The 11065-nt window shown below is 33.1% G+C and overlaps 1 protein-coding gene across 2 annotated transcripts in view; it reads left to right on the top strand.

Moving 5' to 3' along the window:
- Positions 1-11065, top strand: part of Il1rapl2 (interleukin 1 receptor accessory protein like 2) — a 1644749-nt gene that overhangs the window by 1561931 nt on the left and 71753 nt on the right. For both annotated transcript variants that reach the window (XM_004646205.2, XM_004646204.1), the window contains one exon: positions 7487-7616. In XM_004646205.2, the coding sequence (XP_004646262.1) occupies positions 7487-7616 (130 nt within the window). The remainder of the gene's footprint in view (positions 1-7486; positions 7617-11065) is intronic.

Genomic DNA, 11065 nt, shown 5'->3' with positions numbered 1-11065 from the left:
TAAACTGACTGGCAAAATTATATCGATGGTTGCCTGTGACCTTCATAAAATTTGTAGCCCATTGAGAGGCAAAGCTAGATTGGAGATTAAGTTCTTATCTTGAAAAGTTCTCAGAAAATTCTTATGGAAGTAAAGATTATGATGCATTCAAATTAAAATAGATTTAATCTTTTTTGTACCATCAACTGAAATTTTTTCACACCAGATAATTCAGTCTCATGTTCTTTCTAAGTCCTTCTATGAGAAATTCTCTGGAATTGAGATACAAAATAGAATAGGTTACTTCATTCATCAGAAGAGATAATTCATATAAATGAAGAAGAATAAAGTTATGAGATTCATCTCTCATTTTATTTTCATCCTTCTTACTATCAGTGAAAAGATTGGACAATATACATGTCAAAACTACATTGGATTTTGATCTGAAAACTTAGCATCCACAAAAATAAATGAAAATACGCTGAGCAAAAACTGAGTACTTATAACAAATACATTATATTTTATTACTATTTGTAGCTTATGTTTTGCATACCCTTTGTATCAATAAATTTTTAAGTTAATTTATATATGTTTTATTCATATTATTTACATAAAACAAGTTATACCATACCAATGTTCCAAGGATATCTTTGTTGTTTAGAAATTGTGGAAGTTATAAAATATTGATCTCATACTCCTCCAATACTTACTCGTTTCTTAATCTCATCTAAATTCATATCCACAAGTACACAGAGAGACACACAAATTCTATCACCCTTATTACTTACTGTACTTCCATTTTATTTTGATATTATTACCTCATAATCTAGTTTTTAAAAGTTTGGGCTCTAACACCTAAGAAAACATAATGGAACATAAGCACAGAAGATTTTTTTTCTGACTATGTCAATATTCTGAGTTTACCAGTTTCAATATAAATATCCAGCAAATTTATGGCTGCAAAAAATTAACCTTGTTAAAAAAACAAAAGACAAGAAAAAATGTCACAGGACTTTGCTGCTACAATGCTGAATATGGTTAGATTTCTAAATTTCTGTGTAAAATATGTAACTGTTTATTCCTATTTTTTAACTTTTTATTTTTTAATTTTTTTCTTCATATTCTGTAGGTACTTAAAGTTTAACATATCATTACTTGATGGAAAATACGTTTTCCATATTATGCTTAAGATGTTTGATATTCAGACAGATAGTGAGATTAATCTCAACAGCTTAGGTTGTAGGGTAATAATAAGCTTCTCTTCTCGAGGGTTAACAACCTAAGATTGCAGACCAAAGATTAGAGAAAAAGGGGGGCCACAAGGAAAGCCAACATTTTGCCCCTAGCTTTCCAAGGTCAGTGAAGACTTAGAACATAGGAGAAACTATACTGTAACATAATGTAACTCAGTTGTGCCCCAAATTTTCTGATCAAGGAGATTATGGGGCCACTGATGAAAGTAATTGATGATGTAAAGTTTGCCTAAGGAGAGTCACATGGAGAGAAAACATTCTCTCAGGCTTTCACAGAGAGCAAACTGGTCAAGCAATGGCCATGACTCATCCACATGGCTGACACTGATAAACGATTTGCAAACTATGGTACAAGGTTTCAGGATAAATCCTGAGGGGATTTGACCCTCTTATCAGATACAAAAGTTACATTTCTTCTTATGTAGGTTTTGCTTTATCTTGGTCTTAACCATCCAGCAGAAAAGTATAAACACGAAGTATGAAAACTAAAGCCATATTAATATGCTGAGCTATAAAAGGCTCAAGTCAACAACTTCTGACATCGCCAGTCTTACCGAAAACCCACTACTATTATGGAGTACTGGACTATATTGTAATATTTGTTGAATTCACACACCTACAATATTTAAATGACATTGGAATTCACTTCTCTGACAAAACTAAACAAAAAAGGGGGATACAAACGTACCACCATTTGGTGTCTGTATATTCAAAATAGGCTAGATATACAGCTGCAGCCTCTTAAGTCAGTGAATACAAAGATTTGTTCTAATAGTGTCTGTGGACAGGATATCATGTCTACATCTTGTACAATGAATAAACACTAAGACAATAATATGCAATGTATTAATTATTGAAACGGTGCTAGTAATCAGTTTTGAAACTGTCTCATTGCTGTTTGTTTCTCAGTAAAATTATTTTTAAAAAATAAAAGATTTCTGATTAGAGGCCTGGGAGATACATCAGTAGAATAAGCACTTGCCTGGCAAGAAAAAGGGCTGGTTCCACAAAAAAAAAATCTAGAGTTTTAAGATTTTATTTGTGTTATAAATAAGGTCTCTAGTTGCATCCATTTACCTATAGATGCCTTGAGTTTAACTTTAAAAAAAATTCCGACACACATGTGTAAATACCACATTATCACCCTAGTATAAGAACTTGAAAGGATGAATAAAATCCAAAAGGTACAATAGATATTGTGAAAGGCAAAGAAACTTCTCAAGTGGAAGGAATAACTGGGGTGAGAGGAAGGAGCAAAGAAAGAAAAAAGGAAGGGAACAAAATATGCGTGTATGGACACAGGATGTGTTGGTAATTGTACTACTGAATTCTACTGTCCTATTGAAAGGAATAGTTAATGCCTATTTTTCTTTTCTTTTTTTTGAATAATTTGGCATGCAAAATCTGGCAATCTGAACAATTAATTTAAAGACAATGTGCAATATAACAACCACTGAGGCATTCCTATCATTTTTGGTAGTGAAATTCTGTATCCTTTATAATGTTATTTTTGCTTATTTTAATTTGCTTTAAAAATTAAAAAAATAGGGTTGGCCAAATAGCTCAGCGAATTAAAGCACCTGCAAGCAGGCACAGGGGCCATGATTTTAATCTCCAGGCCTGCCATGCCAGCCCCACACCCAGGATGTGCTGAGATGGCAATTGAGACTGGGCATGGTGGCACACGCCTACAATCCCAGCCCTTGGGAGGCTGTAAACAGGTGGAACACTATGATCTAGTAGTGAGATCCTGAACACCCTGTAGACCCTTCCCTAAAATAATAAAAAAAATGACAAAGTTAAAATATTTTAATAAACCTCAAAATGTGAATTTTCACAGAGCTCTCAGAGAAAAGAAATTGGCAGGATACTAAAACAATGGAAAGTCATTCGGCTCATGTATGCCACATTCCAGCAAGCCTTACCTCTCAGCAGTGTTGCACCAACTTACAAAGTTCTTTCAATTTTGGCAGTTTTTAACCTATTTAGATGTGAACGTAAGTTGACCTTCTCTACTAATAATTCATACAGTAACAGAATGACTTCGAAGATGTCTGGAGGCAAAATAAAACAGTAGCTAACATACTAAAAGAAGATAGGATTTAGCACAAAGGCTGTATTTTAGAAAAGTCTGGGGAGATTCTGTTTCAAATTTTTCCCAATCAATGCATCAATCTTTCTCGTATATTTTGGAAGAGAAAATGCCTGCTCACTGTCACACATTGAATATCGCCATCTGACACAGGACGTGATTGCTCAGGATTATCTTTAGAGTATTGCATGTGATGTTTGGATGGTTCTGTGGTTTGGAAATTGACAAAAAGCTTTAGGATATTTAGTCAGCATTTATACAAACTAGATTGCTGAAATAGCTGTGTCTTGTGTTTATTTAACAAGAACCTATCTGATGGGGTAGTAAAAACATTCCTCTCAGGAGAAATCACTACAAGTTAGTACCTTGTGTGCAGTGCCAAGAAAAGGGAAGGCACTATCACTTTTGATGTATCACCTTAAAGAAGCCTCATTCACCCACTGATGTAATGCCATTCTCCAATAAACTCAAAATAGGTCTGAACACCTCACTAGGAATCACTGAAAGGTTATTTGTGTGATGTAGTCTTCCAACATAGCCCATGGAATAAAAATAAAAATTTATATTTATAAATCATTTTGAGACTGAGATGCCTTATTTACCACAATTTGCATTTTCTTCTATCTTGTTTGTTGTTTTCTTCAATTTCATGGGAATGACAGATAGGAAGGTATAGAAAAATCCATGAGTTTAGGTTTAGAGACTTCAGGGCCATCTAGGGTAAATCACATGTACTCTAGAATATAGGATGCAGTTGCAAAATATTGATAAGAGGATATATTGCATAGGTGCTTCTATATAAAAGATGGATATGAGAGTGAAGGGACAAAATTAGCATGAATCTGTATCAGTGTCTATATTTATGCCTCATGTTTGACTTATACTTGAAGGAACAAACTTTAGAAAGAAAAGTGTTATTTTAATTTGTATTTCTCAAATGAGCAATGATGTTCAACATTTTTTTCATATATTTGACATTTGTATTTCTTCATCTGAGAAGTGTCTATTTATCTTACATGTCCATTGTGAAATGCGGATTAAAGCAACACTGATATACTATCTCACCACATAAAGAATGACTAAGAGCAAGAAGTCAACCAATAACAAATGCTGGAGAGGCTGTGAGGAAAAAGGAGCCCTTCTCCACTGTTGGAGGAAATGCAGACTGATACAACTACTATGCAAATCAGTGTTGAGAGTTCTCAAAGAGCTAGGGTTGAAGGTCCCATTCAACCCAACTATTCCCTTCCTGAGTATTTTTCCAGAACTTAAAACATCATTCTGGGACTGGGGAGATAGCTCAGTTGAATAAGCGCTTCTCTTGCAAGCTCAAGGGTCTGAGTTCAATCCCTAGTTCTGCGAAAAAAAAGAAAAAAAAATCATAGCATGGCAATATATGTTTATAGCAGTGCAATTTTTCATAGCTAAATCCTGTAAGCAACCCAGATGTCCATCGTTTGAACACTGGATAAAGATGTGGCATTTTTGCACAACGGAGTATTATTCAGTTATAAAAAGGATAAATTTGAAGCTTTTATCAGTAAATGACTGCATCTAGTGACCATACTCTTAAGTGAAATAAATCAGACATGCAAGTGCAAACATCATATTGTCTCCCTAGTCTAACAACCTAAATGAGTAAATAAAATCTGAAAAAGTACAATAGATACTGTGAAAAGTGAATGAAATGTTCAAAAGGAAGAAATTACTGAGATGGGCACAAGGACAAGGGAAGGAATGGGGGAAAGAGATGTATCTATGGATGTATGCAGGATGGTTTGTACAACTGTATTGTGATTTTCTGCTGATCTATGGGAAGAAGTTAATGCTTAATTTTTTTGTTTTCTTTTTTCCTTTTTCTCTCTTAATTTCTTTCTTTTTTTGTATTTTTAGGGAAGGGTCTACAGGGTGTTCAGGGTCTCACTACTACATCACATTTATAGTGATCCGCCTGTTTACAGTCTCTCAAGAAAAGCTGGGATTACAGGCATGCGCCACCATGCCCAGTCTCAATTGCTATCTCAGCATGCCCTGGGAGTGGGGCCACCGTGGAAGGCCTGGGGATTGAACCCCCTGCCCTGGTGCCTGCTTCCAGGCACTTTAATCTGCTGAGCTATTTGGTCCACCCTCTCTCTTCATTTCTCACAACATTATTTTCTTTCTTTTTCCAATGTTACATGCATATATCTGGTTATCTGAATAAGGAAGTTGAAGATAACACTATGCAGCACAACATATACTGTCGAACTCTTTATTTTGTTTAGTGAAATTCTGTATCATTTATAATATTTTTATTACTATTTTGTATTCTTATTTATTTATTTATTTATTGTGGTACTGGGGGTTGAACTCAGGACCCTGTGCTTGCCAGGCAAGCTCTTATTCTACTGAACTATCTCCCCAGCCCTATTTTGCATTCTTTTTAGAAACAAAAATATTAAAAAAGAAATCAACACTACAGTAAATTTCGGGGAGGCTTTTGTATTCACTAAACATTTTTGCATGCCTTATCTTATTTGAGGAAACCTCATATTATTATCATTCTCATTACATATATGAATGAACAGTTAACATAAAGTTATGTTATCTGTCCAAGGCCCGTCTGTTTTACCATGATAAAGCTAAAACTGAGTTGCAATATTCCTGGCACTTAGTCTATTATACTTTTCACAATATGAGACTGTGTCACTTTTATACAATTACATGGAAAGCACATATTCAAAACAACAATGAATAACCTTATTTCAGATTTGCATCAGACATAAAGGACAGACACCTGACATCAAAGGATTTGACAATATGAAATGATTCAAAGGTAAATGTGGTGCAATTTTGCTGAAATATACATTTTATTCAAATGAAGCTAATAATTGGCAATGACTCTATCACCCAGCAGCCTTGTGTCTATGAAGTTTTCTTAATCTCTGTTCTATATTAATATTAATCCTAACTTCCATAAATGCTTTTGTATGAAATAATCCCAAAAGAAAGCTATAGAATGGATAATTTTTCCCTAACTGAATGATGATGGAACTTGTCTGCTATGAGCTTCAAAAGAAAAAAATATTGTAAAAATTACTTTATCTAGTACCCTTACAAAATCAAAAATGAATTTTATGGAGAAAATTGTATGATATAATGTTATCTATGAGTAGTGGATTTCTATATCAAAAATGTCAGAATTGCGCTCTCTATACCATTCTTCCCTTACTGATCTACTTGCCAAAAAGAAAATAAATCAATGTCAGCAAACAGATGATAAAAGAGTAAATAAAATCTGAAGGGTACAATAGACACTGTGAAAAGGGGATGAAATGGTTCCAAAGGAAGGAATTATTACTGAGATGAGGACAGGGGCTTTGGCCACTAGTTCAATAGCCAAAACCTTGGAACTCTAATGTGCAATGAAGGGAAAAGAAGGGTCTCTCAGCTTTAGCAGACAGAATGTAAATTTTTCTTTCCCATTGTTTATTCTTCCACTCCATCTCAGCAGACTAGATGGTGCTCACTCAGTCTAATATCTCAAATTTCAGTTTCTTCTGAAAACACAATCATATATACCCAGAAATAATGTTGTATCAGCTATCCTGATATTTCTTAATCTAAACAAATCAATCTCTATTTAACCATCACTGTTTGTATTGTTCAATTTTTCTTATTGGTCAAAATAAAAAATTCTCCTTTTGTAATCTTAACGATGGGTAGTCTACTATATATGCTCACACATCAAGAAGTACCTAAGGCTGGGGATATAGCTCAGCCATATAAGCCCCTGCCCAGCAATCACAATGTCCCTGGTTTGATTCTTGATACTGAAAAAAAGTTATACTTTTGATAAATGTTAGCTTCAAAAGTGAATCCAGATAAGCAATACTTAATATTCTTAAAAAATGAAAATAACAATGGATTTGTTCATGTGAATTTCTATAAGGACAGCAGTAAAAATAAACAGCTTTAAAATGTGAATGACAGTCAATATTTTGCCATTTTCATAATAGGTTGGATTTTATAATTTCCCCAAAGTTTTGACTATTATTTTAAAATGTTTCATGCATAATGATGATTTGGAAAATAGTTCAAATATGGTTCACTGCTGAGTTTCCTTTGGATGTTAAATGTCCCATCTGTGGGATTTTGATTAATTCTTTGTCTCTCATTCTAGGAAAGCCTCTGAACATTCCTTGCAAAGCATTTTTTGGATTCAGTGGGGAGTCTGGGCCAATGATCTACTGGATGAAAGGGGAAAAGTTCATTGAAGAACTGGCAGGTCATATTAGAGAAGGTGAAATAAGGTATAGTACTTAATTTGTTTATTTTTCATTGTTGTCTTTGCACTTAAGCAGGTCACTGCTTAGTCTACTGGGCAAATGTATATTTACTCCCCTGGCAGCAGACTGCCTTTATCTGTTATACATTTGAACTGCATAGGAAGTAATAAATTGATACTCTGCCAAAATAACTGTTGATTCTGATTGAACAGTGTTTCATTTTCTCAGCATCCACTGCTTATCTTGCAAGTGACTGATCCTCCAGCTTAGTATCTGGTCCTCTTTTCATTTTTCCATTACACAGATCCCCTCCTGGTGTATCAATATTAGTTCAATTCAATTGAGTTTTAAAAATTCTAATTAGTAACTTCTCCCTTGTACCAAAAGAATTTTCCTCTGATTTCAGAAATGATAGAGTACAATTTACGTTGCTTTTTAATAGAAATTGTGATACTCCTTCCCACTAAAAATTGTGTAATACAAAAAAAATCTGATGTTGCAGCGCGATTCATTATAATAGATAACAATAAATGAACAAGTATATTTTCTAGTATTTATCATGATTAAATATGATTTATAATTATACAAGTGGCACTCTTTCTCCACGTCTGCCCAGTAACTGTACTTGAGAAGTTCGTAATTTTGAGAATCCATAGACTGTGAGAGTCTATATAAAAATTGAGAGGAATTTGACTCACTTGTCACCAGAGAAATAAAAATCAAATGAATGTGATACCACTTCATACTTACTAAGATGGTTGTAAAAATGAGTTTATAACAAGTTTTGGTGAGGATGTGGCAAATTTTGGAAAATTTATGCACTACTAGCAGAAATGTAGAACAGTCCAAAACAATTTAAGTCCAACAAGTTCTTAAATGGTTAAGTATGGAGTTACCATATGGTGTATTAGTTCATTGCTAAATTACAAAGAAAAAAATATGAATCCACATAAAATCTGTACATGAATCTTCATTGCAATATGAGTTTTAATAGGCAGAAGTTGGAAAAACCTAAATATCTATTACTCAATCTATGAATAAATAAATATCACATATTCATAGAATGGGATAGTCATTTCCATAAAAATGTTTAAAACATTGCTATACAATGCAATATGAACAAATTTTGAATAAAACTACACTCAGTAAGGAAAAGCCAGTATAAATGTACACATATTATATAATATAGATCATGACAAATATTCAGAATAGAGAAATCTATATATAGAGAAAATAAGTCAATAGTTGATTCGGGATGGTGGAAAAAGATGGGGTGATAGGCTGTAAAAACTAGAGTGCATGTGTGGTAAAATACGACTCAATAGTCAATGCTAATTTTAGAGTGTACTATTCAATGGCATTTATTATATTCACAAGGTTGTGTTTATTTTAGCATTCTCTAATTCCACAACAAATCCTGTACCATTTGAATAGTGTGAACCTTCTTTTTGATGCATAAAAACATTATAAAATCAACCACGGTTATGGTTGCACATATTGAGGAATATTCTAAAAAATGAATTATACACTTTCATAAACGCATTGTATAGTGTGTGAACTTTATCCTTTAAAAGCTGTTTTAGATCACTTCTAATTATTTGACACATAATATGTTTTCAGGAAAAACTATATATTACAAATAATGTTTAAGTATTAACTCTCATTTGAACTTTCGTTTCCTAATTAGTAAAACTTTATTAAGAAATTTCAAGTTAAGTTTTCTTTTAAATTACTACAACTGAATTTCCTTAAACTGTTTTAGAAGATAGAAGATTATAAATATATCTACCTGTAAAAGACCTTAAGAGTCACTCTTCTTTCTTCCTATGAAAGATAATGGTCTCAAGCTGAAAGATAGAATTGTAGAAAACATAGGTTTAGGCAAAGATTTTATGAACAAAACCTCGATTACATAGAAACTAATCATATAGAATGAACAACTGGGATCTCATCTTATTGAGAATCTTTTCCACAGCAAACAAAAGTCACCAAGAGAGTGAAAAAACCCAGAGTGGGAAAAGTTTATTCCAGCTCTTCTTCAAACAAGAGACTATTATCTAAACCATATAAAGAACTGGAAAAAAATCAGACCCATTCCAAAAATAGACATTGGACATGAATAGACATTTCTCAGATGAATTATAAATGGCAAATAAATATATGAGAAATTTCAACATTCCTGGTCATTCAAGAAATGCAAATTAAAACAACACTTAAATTTTATCTCAGTCCAGAAAGAATGGCTATTAAAACAAAGCAATTAATAATAAATGTTAATGGGAGTATAAAGAAAAAGAAACACCTATCTATTATTGGTGGGAGTATAGGCTGGTACAACCACTGTGAAAATCAGTGTGAAGGTTCCTCAAAGAACTAGGCTTAATGGTCTTATTGACCCACCTATTCCCAGGCTTGGTATCGTCCCAGAAGGATTAAAAGCAGTGTACCACAGCAATATATGTGCACCTATGTTTATAGCAGCATAGTTTGTAATAGCTAAATCTTGGAAGCAAGCCAAGTGTCCATCAACTAATAAATGGATTAAAAACAGATGGATTTTTTTATATGGTGGAGTATTATTCAGCCACAAATAAAGATAAAATTGAGACATTTATAATTATACAAATGGACCTTGAAACCATAATTATAAGTCAAATAAATTGCACACATGTAAATATCACATTATCTCTCTTGTATGAGAACCTAAAAATGTACATTAGAACATAAAGGTACAATAGATATTATGAAATAGGAAGAAATTATTCAAAAGGAAAGGGCAATACGTATGGGATGGAAAAGGAAGGAAGAGAAATAGAAAGTGAGAAAGGAAGAATAAAATGAAAACCAAGCTTTGTGAACAGAGAAGGAAATGGGCAAAGGACTGAAAAGGCAAGTGATAGTACACAGGTATGTAAGTAATAGTAGAAATTTCTCTCCTACAAAACCGAAGTTATATTTTATGATCAAGGGTAATGATTATATGAACCTAATTTGACTGTATTCTTTTTTGTGCACAAGACTGAGTGGATTTTTCAAAATTAGCAGCTATATTGGAATAAAATTGACATGTAATAAATGACACACAATTTAAAGTGCACAATCTGTGCAGACTGAATGATATAGCTATGTCTCTATGAAACTCTTGCCATAATAAAATATCACCCTCACATTTCTTGATGTTCACATGAAATCCTGCCCATTACACTAATTTTTCTGTCCATACAAATCAATCTGCATTTTCCTGAGCATTTTATGTAACAGAATTATGTAAGAAGTACATACTGATTTTGTGCATAAAATATTTCACCTAACAAAATTATTGTGAGATTTACCCTTCTGGCTATGTGTATCAGTATTAATTTCTTTTTAGAAGAGTACTATTGCAGGGATGTTACAAGCTATTGGTTATCCATTCACCTGTTTATTGACATTTGGGTTGTGCAAATACAACTGCTATGAACATTAATATACAT

This window comes from Octodon degus, unplaced genomic scaffold, assembly GCF_000260255.1.
Source record: "Octodon degus isolate 3935 unplaced genomic scaffold, OctDeg1.0 scaffold00259, whole genome shotgun sequence".
NCBI classification, from domain to species: Eukaryota; Metazoa; Chordata; class Mammalia; order Rodentia; family Octodontidae; genus Octodon; species Octodon degus.
The sequence above is the reverse complement of the archived record's forward strand: the minus strand, read 5'-3'. Positions and strand labels throughout refer to the sequence as shown.